Below are 16912 nucleotides of genomic sequence, written 5' to 3' on the forward strand. Positions count from 1 at the left end.
CAGTAATATTGGTAAATCAAATAACATGATTTTATTCATGACTGACTCGCTGAAACCGAACTTATCAATTTATTGCTACGATGGTAGATCAAATGCTCTTTCATTCGTCCAAAATTTAAAACAAGAGCTTCACATTGAGTGTGATATCGCAAAAGACTAAAATCTTGATTGAAACTTCAATGTAGAACCTTAAATATTTCCAACTCCGGACATTATTGGCTGAATACTTTGTGCATAGGATGTTTCAACTTGTTGGTGTACACGTATGTGGCTAATTCATCAATGATTGGCCAATATTCTGATGTTTATTCATCGTTTTGGCAGCTTCACCATTTTCATCTACTTCTCACGTTCTACCTTATAATAGACTAAATCACAAATGTCTTCTCTTTGCAGATGTAACAGTCATCCTATGTTGAACGAGCGCTATTTGCTTCTCATGTTAGATGTGTATAAGAGACAGGTTTTCACTCATTGGAGGCTCGCTTTTTGGGGACTCTGGTAAGTTTTCGCTCATTGGAGGCTCGCTTTTTGGGGACTCGGGTAAGTTTTCACTCATTGGAGGCTCGCTTTTTGGGGACTCTGGTAAGTTTTCGCTCATTGGAGGCTCCCTTTTTGGGGACTCGGGTAAGTTTTCACTCATTGGAGGCTCACTCACCAATTACAGACTGGATGTATACTCATTTGTTTCATTTCATGTATAGAAAGATTCCAGGTTTTTAATCCTAGAAAACTAATGGTCATTGTGTTCTTTCAGCTATTTGTGCTACTATTTCAGCTATCTTTGATCAGCTATTTTCTTTTTTAATGAGTTTACATTCATTCAATAGTTACTGGTTGTTTCATACTATGATTCAATTATCTGTCACTAGAATGACTAGATTTTACTATAAGGCTAGTTTGCTTTTATTCTCATAATGATGTAATATTAAATTGTAATGTGAAATTTGTTGTGCAGCAAAGCAGCAGTGGTGGCAACAGCCTTCCATCATCTCCTATGTCTGGACCGCCTCCAAATTTCAATTATGAAAGACAGGATTCAAATCTTAGTGCTGGTTTGTATTATTTTCTTAGAATTATGCCTTATGCTGAGGTAGTTGAAATGACGATAGATCAGCTCATATTGGAAGTCAAACATTTCCATGGTGATTCATAACTCTTTTCACTGGTAATTGTTGTTATAACGTTCAAAACATTTGTCCACAAACTTGACATTTTTTGGAATATATTAACATGTTGTTCTTTCTGACTTCATAAGTCAGTGTTCTACCACTTCAAGTTTACATGAATTAAAAGGGCTCATTTAATTGGTCCTGTTGTGAAATGCACAAAATTTGAATCAAAGCAGTAGCAGTTGTAGATTTTTTAGTATATATGTTATAGATTATTTTAATGTTTAATTCATTGTTTAATTAATTACTTGATGTTTAATAGATTAATTTACAAAATACTTGAATATAGTGCTGTTGAATTTTGGAAATTTGCTTTTTAATTTTTCTCTTAGGAATTGAGCAGGCTGTTCGTTTTATGTTACAAATATTTTGAAAAGAAAGCCCCAAGTTTTTCTTGAATGTCGTCTATTAATTTCTCGGTTCTTGTCAAGTTTGTTATTATCTTGCCATACTGTGAAGCGCTTCCTGCAGTACAAAAAAATTATCTGTCAATTTCATTTGAAAGTTATTGATAGAAAAGAACGAGCCACTCGCATAAAGATTTAATTGAAGTTTCTTATATTTTTACTTTGATTCTCATTGCCATGTTAAGCTCTTATGCATATTTTAATTTTATTATAAAACTTAATTCATAATTTTGAAAAGAATTAAAATCTTGTTTCTAATAAAGTACCTCGCTGCATAAATATGTTATGACACATGATTTCCATTAGTTATTCACTGTAGCAGATCTTAATTTCAGGCTTAACAGTGGAGACATGATGATTTAAATAATTATATACATCCCATTCTTATCATACTTTGTACATAGGCGTATATTTTCTATTGTTTCCAGGCTCTTTGCCCAGTGAAGACATGAGCAGTCCAGAGAAGCCTCCTGCAGTGCTTATGCCTACCTCGGGTGTAATTACCTCCTCGGTGCTTTGTACTGCTGGTCTACAGCAGCTCACACAGCATCAGCTTAGCCAACAACAACAGCAGCAGCAGCAGTCACAGCAACCAATGACTTCAGTGCCTTCTGGTCGCACCACGCCTGCAGATCGAAAGCGGAAGAGGAAGAGTGCGTCTGCCGGGGCAAATATGCAACTGACGCAAGTAAGAACCTACATTTAATTGTCCATGATGAGGATGTAGCAGTGTAGCTTAAAGACTCAAGTGAGGCCCTACATTTAATTCCCCCGTGATGGGGTGTAGCTTAAAGACTCACGTGAGGACCTACATTTAATTGCCCATGATGAGGGTGTAGCTTAAAGACTTGAGTGAGGCCCTACATTAAATTGCCCATGATGAGGGTGTAGCTTAAAGACTCAAGTGAGGCCCTACATTTAATTCCCCCGTGGTGGGGTGTAGCTTAAAGACTAAAGTGAGGACTTACATTTAATTGCCCATGATGAGGGTGTAGCTTAAATACTTGAGTGAGGCCCTACATTAAATTGCCCGTGGTGGGGTGTAGCTTAAAAACTTGAGTCAGGCCCTACATTTAATTGCCCGTGATGGGGGTGTAGTTAGAAGACTCAAGTGAGGCCCTTCATTAAATTGCCCGTGATGGGGGTGTAGTTAGAAGACTCAAGTGAGGCCCTACATTAAATTGCCCGTGATGGGGGTGTAGTTAGAAGACTTATGTTATCCATACATTTCAAGGTAACGCCTTCAAAGGTAATTTTGGTTAATCAAGGTAGAATGTTGCCGTTTGAGTAGATATGTACCTACCTATGAATTAACAAAAAATAAAAATCATTTGAACATTTCAAATAAATGACAAATTACAGGGTTATTCCTAATGATGAGCCCAATGTAATAAATTCATATTTATTTAGATATGAATTCAAAATGAAAAATTTATACACCAATAGAAGGAGAAAGATTCAACAAATTTTTTTACATAGTTAGTGCTGCACGGCAAACAACTAAACGGTAGCTAAACTCTGACATCGAACATTTGTAAATAAGTAAATAAAATACTTAAAAAAACTTAAAAAAAAAAAAAAACACATTTTTCTTGTGTCTAAAAAGTAGAAAATAAATTATGGCTCGCCCCTAAAAAACGCGTGTCGGGCAGATTTATGATTAAAGCGAAAAGCACACAACACGCGAATTTTGGAAATTTGATGGTGAACGTACAGCCCGACCCACGTTTTCTTGGGGCGAGCCATAATTTATTTTTTACTTTTTAGTCCACAAGAAAAACGTGTTTTTTTAAGTATTTTATTTTCTACTTTTTTAGTCCACAAGAAAAACGATTACAGCCCGACGCAAAAGGTTAGCCCCACCCCTTTAAAACATCATACCACATCGAGTTTAGCGAGTTTTATTGTGCAAATGGTGGCAAACGAATCGTCTTGGTCTCAGTAATCAAAATACAATAGACTGTAGTGAAAATGCAATTAGTAACGGAGAAAATGAAAAACACACGTTTTTGCACCGACGCAAACGGTTAGCCCCACTTTGTACATTTTGACATTTTAGGCAAAACAAAATATACGTCAGCTGCAAAACTAAAAGTTATTTACCGATATGCTCCCCTTTGGCTTTGTAGACATCCAAGCACCGCTTTTTCATGCCCTGAGACAATCTACGGAGGTAGTTGGGGCCCAGATTGGACCAGGCGGCTTGAATGGCCAACTCGAGTTCTTCCTTCGTGTCATACTGCTTCCAGCAGGCTTAGACCAGCCAGCAGGCTTAGATCCCAGCCATGTACCCCCAGACGTTCTCAATGGGATTCAGATCGGGGGACTTGGCTGGCCAGTCCATAACCCGGATTTTGGCACGCTTGAAGAAGGCCTTGGTCGTGCGCGCCGTATGGATTGAGGCATTATCTTGTTGGAAGATGGCGCCGCGGCGAATTTGGTGGCGGATGACGGGAAGTAGATGGTCCTCGAGCGTTTGGACATAGTCGTCCGCGCACTGGTTGCCTTCGAGGAAGACGAGCTCGCTCGTCCCGTTTGTTTGCATAAAAGGCCCTCCACACCATTACACTGCCCCGCCATTTTGGCGGCTAAAAGCTGCCTTTGGATCATTCCTGCGGCAATGCCAGTAGTACTTCAGACCATCTGGGCCATCCAAATTCCATTTCTTCTAATCAGAGAAGATGGTTTTGGCCCAGATGTCATCACTAGTACTTGCATACTTAGTGCCCCCAGACGACCCTGGCATGCTTGTGAACCTCGGTCAATTGGGGGGCCTTGTTCATCTTCACGTATTGGAAGATGCCGGAGGGTGCGAGAGACGGTGGACTTGGAGACATTGAGCTTCAACTTTTGGACTTGTTTGGGCGCGCTCAAGTCGCCGGGCACCGCAACTCGGAAGAGGCGACGCGTGTCACGGGCCGACATCTTCTTGGAGCGGCCTTTGGAGTGCCACTTTCCGTAGTGCACGGGGTCCTTGAGATAGTTGGAGATGGCTTTGCGGCTACACCCCACTTGTGCCTCCATTTGACGCAGGCTAGGGCCCTCGCCCTCAGGCAGCGCCATCAGGGCTTGAATGGCACCTTTCTGAAACTCAGTTAGAGGCTTTCCCGCGCCCATTTCTTGCCTAGGTGAGCATAAGATCCGTGCACAACTACTACGCTATGAACGCACCCTTTGCAGCGAGCTACGCTGCGTCCTGTCCGAAAAGCGCCAAACTTGCAAAGTGGGGCTAACCTTTTGCGTCGGTGCAAAAACACGGACCGCTTGATTCTTCCGCCAGTAATTAAATTCTTCACCAAATTTTACCTGCTATAGATTGCAGAGCGCAAGACAAATCGTTTGCCACCATTTGCACGTTAAAACTAGCAAAACTCGATGTGTTATGATGTTTTAAAGGGGTAGGGCTAACCTTTTGCGTCGGGCTGTAAGATTTGATTAAGTATGACTTGACGTACGTATCGATGATACGCAGCGTCAGCGCCCGCCCGTCATACCATATATACTCTATATATACTTTACTCAATTAAGCTAATTTAGGTCTCTAATTGCTAGTTTTTATGATTGTATCTGAAATTGTTAGGCGAAAATAGCCTGCATGCCGAATTTCAGATCTCTATAGCAATCAGAAGTGGGCTAATTTTCGTTGTTAATGTTAACAACAAACAAACGCAAAGCTGAGTAAAGAAAAACGTGTAAAAAAATGGAATCTTTCCATTGGTAAAGAGATTATTCATTTTGGATTTATACCTGAATAAATACGAATTTATCGAATTGAGTTCGTCAATTAGAATAACACCGTATATTTTTGAAACAAATTAATAAAACCATTAATTCCAATTTTATAAATCCTTATTGTCTGTTGGGTCCAATGGGCACCAACTCCAACTAATCATTGTTCCAAAAGGTAAGTAATTTACAATTCCCGGAAATTTCACCAAGAAAGTTAGTTTGGTTTATTATTCTACGTTTGGTCCAAATGTTTAATTGTTTATTGATAAGTTGAAGATTTTCTACTCAGGTTGGTTGTGAGCATTTGATTTTATGCTATTACATGAATGACAAATTCGCTTGGTGGGAATTTTTTTAGCGTTGTAAGGCTACTATTGGCATTAGGTAGAGCAAGCTAAGGAAATATACATTATTAGGCAGCTTGTAAAAATAATGCTCATTTTCATTTTCTTCCAGATGGATGATGGTGGGGGTGGCGGGGTATATCCCCCAGGTACTAAAATTCCTCGCTCTAGTGATAGTAATAAGAAAATAAATGATTATTTTAAGCAACAACAGCAGCAGCAACAACAACAGCAGCAGTCACAACAAGTGGTCAGCCAGACTCAGCAAATAGCCAGCTCACCATCAAGGCATTCTGAGAGACACAACAACTCAGGCGCTAAGAGTCCCTTACCTAACAAGCTCATCAATATAGTGAGTGGTCATTATACTATCATACGTGGTAAATCAATGAGAATTCAATAAGGATATATGTCTATAAATAGGATTCTATCATTGATTATGTACGTACTTGGTATTGCAAACCCTTCTGATGAGTTTTTATGCAACTTGATAATATTGCAAAGTTACTTTATTTTCTCACTAACATTTTTCTTTAATTTTTTTTTGCAGTCTTCGGTGCAACAACAACAGCAGCAGCAACCACAACAACTTGTATCCACTCCGCCTACATTAGGTGCAGCTCCTACTTTCCTCACAAACAACTGTAGCAATTTAGAGCTACGATGCGACACGAGTTCTAGCACCAACTCCTGCCCAATTAGCAACAATAACCTAAGCAGCAGTAACCCAGGCAGTTGTACTGCAACTGCTGTTGCATCTACAGTAGCGGTGGCATCAGCATCTTGCAGAAACAGTTCGTGCGAGGGCATGATGCTACCGCCTCGAGGCGTCCCGACTTCCATGCTTCACAGATCTACTCAGACCGATATAACTTTACGGCAACTCGATGAGATCGCCACAAGAGCCTCTACAGACATTGAGGCAAAGGAGACTCGGATAGATTCATTACAACGGGTAAGAAACATTGCGCCTCATTGTCACGTTCAATTTAGCTAATGTGTCTTTCACTTTTCAATTGATAGTATACTGAATTATATGTATTTAAATGATATTAAGGTGGGGATTCTCAATCATATACCAATCTCATTGCAGTTATTGTGAAGAAAATATTGTTGTAGTTTTTGTTTTTTTTTTCTAAATCTATCGCGAGAATGATAATTTGCAATATAATTAAAAATAATCTAAAAATTTTTACAAATTAAGTAATTTCATAATTTTAGGAAAAGGAAGAGCTCACCCGACAAATAAACCAGCAAGCCAAGGTGCTGGAAACGAAGCAGCAGCAGATGACTCGGTGCATCGATGTAGTTAAGCAGCTTCTCATCGAGAAATGCAACATCGAGAAAAAAGAAGCACGGCGCAAGTGCTCCCACAACAGGCTCAGGCTCGGCCAGTTCGTCACCCAAAGAGTGGGTGCGTCTTTCCAAGAGAACTGGCAAGACGGATTTGCCTTTCAGGACATTTCTAGGTGAGTTTATTCCGGTCTTAGTTATTGTTTTGTTTTTCTATGTATAGTATTTACTTTGATCGTTGATTTTCTATTTACTAGTTAATAGTCCAAACAGCAACGTGAAAAATGACCGTTTCCAGTTTTTCAGTTTTCACATTTATTAAGAAATATTGTCTTTTTTTACTTTTGATGACTGCTGTGCCGATTTGCATTACTTGAAAGTGCCAGATTCCAATGACAATTGGTTTTCTTCAGATGCCATATAGTTTTTGGTAATTTTGTTTTTGGCGTATATTTTTTAAAAATACATTTTATTGAACTCTTCAAAGGTAGCACCAGTCACAAGATAGAGCCATCTTTTTTAATTTAAATTCTTGCCAGGAGCTATTTATGCTGGTCTGTATTTAATCGGATATTTTCGAAAGCGTGTTTGGAAGTCAACACAGGAAAACTACTGAATTTAATCGTGCAAATCACTGTAAAATGTTGTGCAGACGCCAAGAGGAGCACCAAGCCGAGAAAGAGGAAATAGACCGGCAAAGAAAGCTTCTTCTGAAGCGGAAGCCTGCCGACCCTGGTAGCAGCAGCGGCCGCAAGCGCGTAGCAGGCGGCGCTGCTGGTGTTGGTGCGACGCCTCCGCCCAACAGCACCACTTCGCAGACCACTGGTGGCCTTACGAACGGTCTGGGCGGAGCAGACCATGAGAACAGGGAGCTCACGCTACAGGAGTATTACGAAGCTGAAGAAATACTTAAAGTGGGTCTTCTAATTGATATTTAGTGATAACTGTTTATCGTGTACATGTATTTTATCCCGGTTACATTAAACTAAGATTGTAAAGCGCTCTCCGCTATACGGTAGCATTAAAAATCCAATGACGTTCATGCAAATAATTGGCTGGCTTGCATTTTTCTAATTTTAGCTTTCCAAAGATAGTGACAAATAATGAAGTTAAACTCATTCATGATTCACTGTATTGTCCAGATTATGCATTTCGTTTTATATTTAATTATTCTGCATTAATATAGCAAGGTTTAATTATTTACGATTTACGTTTGTTCACAGTTACGGCAGGCTGCGCTAAAGAAGGAAGACACAGACTTGCTACAGGAAATGGAAAAGCTCGAGAGGGAAAGAAACTTGCACATCAGAGAGCTCAAGAGGATACACAACGAAGACCAGTCAAGGTAATGCTGCCACATTAACTCCATTATTTTTTATTGGGATTGAGATATTATTCTTATGTTCACTCCTTTATTTTGTATTATAATGGAGATTTTTTAATTTCTACAATGATTTTGATAATATCTAGAGTACCTATATGCTGTCAATTTCACTGAATAATTACGCCATTTTGGTAACCAAATGTCGCGACTCCCACCAGGGTGTAACATAGGATTTTTGCACTAAGCTTCATCTTCGTAGTAGAGGCATTGAGTGACAAACATTTCTATGTGCAGAGTTTTGCAGCAATGCGCCTCGTCGCGCAACCCACACGACATGTGAGTCTCAAATTTGATTATAAGCTTTCTTTCAATAAATCTTACATGGTTTAACTGAAGTCTTTTGGGATGGTGCTCGGACTGCTGTTTATTGTAGTATACTGTATCATACTCTATCGATTACTTGATTTAAAAATTTGCTAACAAAAAACGTAAGCGGATATTCTTTCATTAACCTCGTATCTTGCGGTCAACTTATTTGCTCAGCGGTCGTTCGTGAGGCATGATCTATGTCATCCACACATATTGGCATCCTTCATATCTAGTTCTTTCATTGGTAACTAGCGCTCTTATTTGTCTTCTTTAACTCTGTAGCGAGTGACTCATTGATCATTTTATTCGGGGAAATGGTTCATTGTATCCCTATCACCTCTCACAGATGCGATGCACTCTAACATTGCTATCCCTGACTTCTTTTCTCATTTAACGTTTCAGTTCATGTAGTGCTTTTCAGTATATGTTTTTTTTTTCATTGGCCGATTGTCAAGAACAGGTAAACTTGCTAAAACATACTAATGCTGAAATTGACTGTTGATTTTTAAAGTATGACGTATGATCTAATCACACGGAGATCCGTTTTTCATTATTTAGGAAAGCAGTAAAAAAGAAACACAAATGTTCTGGTCATTTTCTGATGTGGGTAATAATTCGACAAAGACTTCTGATCTCATTTAATATTGTTCAATCTAAGATTATATGGGCCTCAGTCACGAAGAACCATGTTCCCTTATTCAATATTTATGCAATCCTTGATCCAGTCTCTCATTCGATATTGATGCTACTCGTGCTCCCGCTCCTCATTCAATATGTTACTTGTTTATGAAGTGTAGAGCGTTTTGTAATCACTGAATGTGAGGGAATGTGTGTGTGCGTGTGCCCCCAGGAGGTGGTTTGTAGGGCTCAGTGGAGGCGGTGGTGGTGGAGTGGCTACCACTGCCGTCCCAGGCCTCTCCAGCTGTAGTGCCAAACGACTTTCTCAGTAAGATTTTCTTCCTCTCTAACTCGCAACTTTCCCATCCGTGTGAAGACTTATTCCTTTACCTTTTTTCTTTGCCGCTGCTATATTTTTGTGAGCAATTTTTAGTTGTTTTTCTCGCCTTACTAGCCCTTTTTGAGTAAGAATTTTTAACATTGTAGTTAGATGAATTTTTGCTTGCTGTTTTTTCATAGCTATCCCTTCAATCCGGAGTAACTATTCCATTATTTATTAAGATTTTCGTTGACAAAGAAAAAGGATTCTAAAGTATTTGAGGAATTGAAATTCTCGCCCCCGCTGTACTGTTTTTCGTTTTGTTCGTTTTTCACTTTACTTCCATCGTTTAATTTGTTACTGCCTTGGCTGTTTATGTTGTTCTAATTCCTTCGTGTACGATGATAATTTTATCATATTTTGCTACAATCAGTTTTTCGTATTAATATTACACGTTATGTGATCAGCTGAAAATGCTGGTTTCCTATAGCATGAGATTTGGGTTAAGGAAAGCAGAATGGTTTGCCCTTCCCTTGTTGGAACCTAATTTTTTTCGTATTTCTTGGTCTCATCTATGCGGCAAGACAAGTGCATACATTGGTAATTCAAGTGTATATATACATAACTATGGCTAGATTACCATTCTTTTTTACTTCGTCTAGTTTTACATTGATTGGCTCCTGGCTAAGTCAGCTTTTCCTCTCCTTGGTATTTTTTATTTTTCTTGATATTATGGTGCCGCGAACTTGAGTTTTCCGTCTCTTACCCAACATGTAGTTCACTGACCACCTGTTGTTTGGTCCTACGTGCCTGAAATGTGTAACTTACTCTCGAACTGAGTTAAGAAACTGATCCTAAACCTTCACTCGTTCGCCTTGTGGTTGTCCCAACCTGTTCTGGCCGTAGTGAAATTCATGCAATTCACGAAGTTTCTTGAGCATGAGTTGTCAGTAGAGTTTTTTTTAGTATTAGTTTCTTCCAATTTTTTTCATATTAAAATTATGATGAATATTTTAGTATAATAAGTAGACAATCGTGGGCCAACTATAACTATAGTTACTCAAGCACGGTTGTTTCAGAACCATAAAAATGATCTCATTGCAACCATCGACGTTCTGAAGCCTCGCCTTACTTGAAAGGTGTCGTTCCTGAGTTCCATATGACAGTAATATTGGTAAATCAAATAACATGATTTTATTCATGACTGACTCGCTGAAACCGAACTTATCAATTTATTGCTACGATGGTAGATCAAATGCTCTTTCATTCGTCCAAAATTTAAAACAAGAGCTTCACATTGAGTGTGATATCGCAAAAGACTAAAATCTTGATTGAAACTTCAATGTAGAACCTTAAATATTTCCAACTCCGGACATTATTGGCTGAATACTTTGTGCATAGGATGTTTCAACTTGTTGGTGTACACGTATGTGGCTAATTCATCAATGATTGGCCAATATTCTGATGTTTATTCATCGTTTTGGCAGCTTCACCATTTTCATCTACTTCTCACGTTCTACCTTATAATAGACTAAATCACAAATGTCTTCTCTTTGCAGATGTAACAGTCATCCTATGTTGAACGAGCGCTATTTGCTTCTCATGTTATTGGGCAAAGGAGGATTTTCGGAGGTGCACAAGGTATGCCCCGTCTCTTTCAGCTTAGTTTATGTAATATTCCTGCATAAAACAATATTTTATGACATTACTATATAACGAATGTGTAATAATTTCAATTTGATGTTTTCAAATTGAGCGCTCATTGAAGAATACTAAAAGTTTACCTTTTACATATGTTTTTAGCAAAAAGTAGAGAGGCAATCTATATTTCTAGAGTACCTGTTGCAAACCATGATGCGGCTTTACAGATTATAAAAACTTTTTACTTCGAAATTTACTTCTTGGGCCAAAAAGCCAGGTCCATATATCTGAAAAATTATATATAACAAATATTTTTTTCAGGCTTTTGACTTGAAAGAGCAACGTTACGTAGCTTGTAAGGTGCATCAGCTCAACAAGGATTGGAAAGATGACAAGAAAGCTAATTATATCAAGTGAGTCTGGCTAGAGAATGAAATCTAAAGCCTGAATCTAAATCGAGTTAAATATGTGATTGATACAATGTGTGATGATCTCATGACAAAGATGAATTTTATGTAGCAATGCTCTCGTCTTTGACATAATGACTGGTGATAGTTTTTAAATTAGTTAAGATGGGTAATCTTGTTTCGTTTCAGTTCAACGGTCCCTCATACCTCTGGTCTAAATGTGTGTTTTGTTTCCAGACACGCCATTAGAGAATATAATATACAAAAGAAATTGAACCACCCTCGGATAGTGAAACTATACGATGTTTTTGAGATAGATGCCAACAGCTTCTGCACAGTACTTGAATATTGTGATGGGCACGACCTCGACTTCTACCTCAAACAGGTAATAATTTAAATTTTAAGTACAAAAGCGTTGGAAGTGTTTTTGCGTACGTGCTGAAGAATTCAACATATTTCATCTCGTATTTGAAACCATATGTTTATATTTTTTTCCGATTTGCGTCGCTGTGTTTTGCTTACTCAAGCGCAATTGATTAAATAAATGTTTTGATTGTATCTTTACATCAAGTGTATCATTTAACATTACAATATAATTTTCTTATCAAACCCTAATTACACATTATTTTTGTTGCAGCATAAAACTATCGCCGAGCGGGAAGTACGTTCTGTTATAATGCAGATTGTCTCAGCGCTGAAGTACCTCAATGAAATCAAACCGCCCATCATCCATTATGATCTCAAACCTGGTGAGTGAATAGCAACATACAGAATCGGTGAACTTTAATCAGCACTACATTCAGCGCTGATAGTTTTTCGATAATCATGATAATATTGTCCATCATGACGACACAAATCTCAGAATAAAACATCATTTGCATAATCGGCAAGATACATTAACGCCGTCAATATGATTGTTATTCTACTTGCCGTAAAGGTATATTTTTTTCTATACTTTTACTTGCAGTAAAATAATATATTTTTTCGTATTCTTTTACTTACAGGCAACATACTGTTGAGGGACGGCAATATTTTAGGCGAAGTCAAGATAACAGACTTCGGCTTGAGCAAAGTTATGGATGAGGCGAGCTATCATCCTGACTACGGCATGGACCTCACATCTCAAGGCGCCGGCACTTACTGGTCAGTGTGTTTCCGTCATCAATATCGCAATGAAAAATGATTTGATCCTTCACTTGAGTGCTGTGAAGATAGAATTACAAAGCATACGCGTTTATTAATGACTGATACATCTACAAATTTTTAGAGAAGCTTGATTGAAGACCAGAGAGTGGGTTTTACTTGTTATATGTTTTGATATTTTAATCGATTATGTAATTTGAATAATCTCATAAACTTAATGAGATTTTTAGGGCCTTATATTTCGTCAGTTAATGCATGACTTAGTGCCAATAACTACAATTTTCGCGTTTCAGGTATCTGCCTCCTGAATGTTTCGTCGTGGGAAAGACCCCCCCGAAGATCTCTAGCAAGGTAGACGTCTGGTCAGTAGGTGTAATTTTCTACCAGTGTTTGTATGGTAAAAAACCATTTGGTCACAACCAGAGCCAAGCAACCATCCTAGAGGAGAACACCATCCTGAAAGCCACCGATGTACAGTTCCCTCCCAAACCTCTCGTCAGTAATGAAGCTAAGGTGAGTCCACCATACCTGTTGCTTGCAGATGCTTCATTGTTCATTATTATCGTTTAGTCGTGAAAACCAAACTTTTTATAGTTTCATTTATTTTTATTTCGAAAACAAGATATTTTTGATCTTTAATAATTACTTTTAATATTTCTAGCGGGTGTTAGTGTAATCCAAAGTTGTATCTATATTATAATTTTTCTGTTTGTCCTCAGCAATTCATCCGCAGTTGTCTTGCGTACCGAAAAGAAGACCGCAGCGAGGTGATGAATTTGGCCTCAAGCCCCTACCTGTCTCCTCCCATGCCTAAGAGCGGTCGTTCAGCAGCTGCTGCCGCTGCTAATAACCAACAGCAACAAGCCGTTGCCGCTGCAGCAGCTGTAGCAGCTGCGCATTACAACAACCCACAGCAGCAACAGCAACAGCACTCCTTCTCTTCCGGACTACTGGGTTTGGGCAATCAGTACTCCTCCACCAGTTCCTAATGTTGCTCAGTTCGGTCTCTATTGACCTCACTGCTCTCTCGGGTGCATTTCTCTTCTGCCGCATTACTTCTTCCTTGACGCGTATTCGACTGCCAGTCCAAGCCTTTTCAACCTTCCTACGATTGACTTTTAACTAACTGGACAAAGCATGTTCCTTTGTAACAACACTTGCTTCAGGTTCGTAACTTATTTACTGCGACATACGTTATGGTGTTTAAGCAATGACTTGAGAAAAAGTGCAGTTTAGGGGATTAAACAGGACACAGCTCAAGAATGAAATATTTTCGCTGTTCGAGGCTGTTCCGCTATGTTAAAGAATAACCATGCCACTACACAGCACCTTAAATTTCTCCGCTGAATTGAGATGATCACTTCTTTTCTGTTTCTGGGATATGACGCGCCTATTCTCATGCAAGCCTGGCACTGCAGTTCATTTGAATGGACGTGTTGTCAGTTTTTGACATCAATCGGTGTCTGAGTTCGTAGAAAACTTCTTGACTATTAGATTTTTCGGAGGTAGTTCGGAAAGAGCCACCTTATGTGCCCCATTTGCCCCGGACTCTAGTCGTCCTTAGGCTGCTGATCACCTTTTTGAAAACAAGAAGTTCCCATCATTAGATATTGAAAAGTGTTTTTAATGCATTCTCATGCTTGAAATATTCAATTGTCGAAAATGAATCAATTTACCGATTTAAGGTGCGAACCTAATTCTTATGTGCCACCTAATTGTGTATGTGCATGTGGCTTTCTCGCAAATATTTTTCGCGTGCATTCCTGCATTCCTCAGATTTAAATAATTTGCATGGCATAAATTCGAGAAATTTGCCCATGCCTCTTACCAGAATAATTTTCTTGCTAATTGCGATTACTTGGGGGAGTTTTCTTATTATTTTGGTGACTGAATTTCGTATTATCTCTCATCCGACCTGCCACTATTTCTTGTTTTGGTCTTTACTTGCTTCTCGTTCACTTCATCTTATAGTATCTACATTTTGCCTCTCAAGTTAACCTTGCTGCTCTGATTGTAATTTCGCAAATCTGAGAAATTTTACACGAGGCATTAATAGCTCTGACTAGCTTCAATGCAAGTTGTTCTTTGTTATGAAAGCGTTAATAATGATCTGTTTCGATCGATTTTGTGTTCTATTCGTGATTATTGGGTTATATAATTAAAATGAAATAGGATAATTTAATTTCTAGACATGTAAATTTTGCAGTCGTTTTTTCGAATATTTTTCAATTTTGAATTAGGCTAAAGAACGTTTGTTAATCACTAGTTACTCATTATTAATAGAAGATGGTGCTTCGGCGAGAACATTTTTTGTTATTTTGTATGTCAAAAGCATTGGTTTTTTCTATATTTTGAGCACTGTAAACTCTTGATGTTCGTTTGATAAGGTTATGTGTGCATGCTGGCCTCTTATTTCTCCCATTTTCGTTTTCCAACTTCAGTTCATCAATCCGATGAATTATGTTCTTGCGAATTCGTTCACGACTATTATTCTGCTCATGAGTTGAGTGAAGTTCTATGCAGAAGTTTGTTATTTGTATTTATGTAACGGTTGAGCTTGGCGTCTTATCTCGTCCATGGAAGAAGCACGTTTCCTAGAGTGAGGGAGAGAGAGAAATAGCTTCCCTAGCTCGTTTTAGTATCTGGTTAGGCCCAATATTTGGACTGATGTGGTAAACAAGATATTCCATGAGACGACCACAGAAACGTTAATAACTTGAGTGTTTCAGTTGAACCCCTTTTTTTCGTGAGAAACGTTATGTGTTATGTGGACACTTGATGACGGTGGTCGTGAACCAAAGACTTAACAGCCTTCGAAATGCCTTGTCTCAAGATCTAGCTTGAGACCAAGGATGTTATCATTTATTAAAGTTATTATTATAGTAATATTATAATTCCTTTGAGAATAGACTTTTGCTGCGAAACGCCCATATTGCGGTTCGTCTTTTGCAAGGTGAATGAGGTGTCGATTTTTTGACGACTATATAATGGACATGTGATAACAGCTGCTACACTTCGACCGCGTCTATTTAGTTATGTTGAACTCCTTTTTCGTACTCACGATTGAGTGTTTATTGCGACGGCCGCTTCTAAACCATGAATGCATGTCAGTGAATATAGTGCCGTAATTTCATTACAGCATCTGTAAATCAAGACCTATCTTGATCAAATCGTATCATTCCTGACCACTTTGTTACGTGCATTTTAGAATGCTGGCACACATTATAGAGGTAGCGCTTGTACATAGAGAAACTATATCATTTGCTGGTTTCTGTGTAAATTTGAATTTTCGTGCGTAAACTCTTATTTTGAATGTATTGATCGCGTTAGTATGTGTTGTGTTCATCGTTTTGCTACGAAGAGAATGTTGCATTTTCACGCTGATGGACGCTGGTCTATGATATGGTATTTATGTTAGTGTTCTCCCAATCCCCTCCTCGTAAAACTATAAAAAAAACTAACTTTTTTACGACTCTCTAGTCCTTGCTGCGTTCGTTTAGCACCTATGTGGGGCATTCCCGTTCGTCTTAATCGCAATGCAAAATGAAATAAGAAAAACTAGTAACGAAAATATATTTCGCTTTCTCATCTGATCACTGTGAATTATTATGTCCTTGAATAGTTGTTTGAACTCTTCCTTCTTTCATGGCCGAAGCGTTTCTGTTTCGATTTCAATGTAACTTATTGCTGGATAAAATTCGTCAATTTGAGTTCGCTGAGAATTTTGCTAGTATTGGTCAGCATTGTGATGGAACTATGGAAGAAGTAGTCTCATTCTTGGTCTTTTATACGTTATTTTATTTTCTGAGGATTAGTGGCTAACGAGAAATCAATCCATCATCCTCACTTTGCTATTGTGACGAATTGGGTAATCGGTCACGGAAATATGTTGAACTGTCAGGCAAGGTGTGCCTTTTCCATGTATCCTACAATCTGTCAATTTCTTCTTGATAATAATACTATTGAAGAACTGATGGTAGCGCTATAACAACTGTAGAGGGTGTGGGATGAGTAAGTTATTTGGTGACGCTCAAAATTCTTCACAGCAAGAAGTTCACACGTCACGATAGGGAAAGATTTGTATATAGAGTCGCCGTGTGGGGTTTATCATAATTTTATTAATTATGGTGAATGATCAAATAAAAC

The 16912-nt window shown here is 38.5% G+C and overlaps 1 protein-coding gene across 1 annotated transcript in view; it reads left to right on the top strand.

The window, feature by feature from the left end:
• LOC108668351 (serine/threonine-protein kinase tousled-like 2) overlaps positions 1-16359 on the top strand; it is a gene marked incomplete in the record, with an annotated part of 26352 nt that extends 9993 nt beyond the window's left edge. Inside the window, 17 exon segments of the mRNA XM_018155540.2 lie at positions 516-543; positions 959-1055; positions 2008-2267; positions 5765-6004; positions 6203-6607; positions 6874-7121; positions 7598-7859; positions 8169-8290; positions 8564-8605; positions 9489-9584; positions 11135-11216; positions 11538-11629; positions 11861-12008; positions 12261-12372; positions 12628-12766; positions 13060-13279; positions 13486-16359. Of these exon segments, the coding sequence (XP_018011029.1) occupies positions 516-543; positions 959-1055; positions 2008-2267; positions 5765-6004; positions 6203-6607; positions 6874-7121; positions 7598-7859; positions 8169-8290; positions 8564-8605; positions 9489-9584; positions 11135-11216; positions 11538-11629; positions 11861-12008; positions 12261-12372; positions 12628-12766; positions 13060-13279; positions 13486-13755 (2863 nt within the window).
• Between the last annotated feature and the right edge of the window lie 553 nt (positions 16360-16912).

The sequence above is a fragment of the Hyalella azteca genome, unplaced genomic scaffold (assembly GCF_000764305.2).
Source record: "Hyalella azteca isolate HAZT.00-mixed unplaced genomic scaffold, Hazt_2.0.2 contig13297, whole genome shotgun sequence".
In the NCBI taxonomy this organism is placed as follows: domain Eukaryota; kingdom Metazoa; phylum Arthropoda; class Malacostraca; order Amphipoda; family Hyalellidae; genus Hyalella; species Hyalella azteca.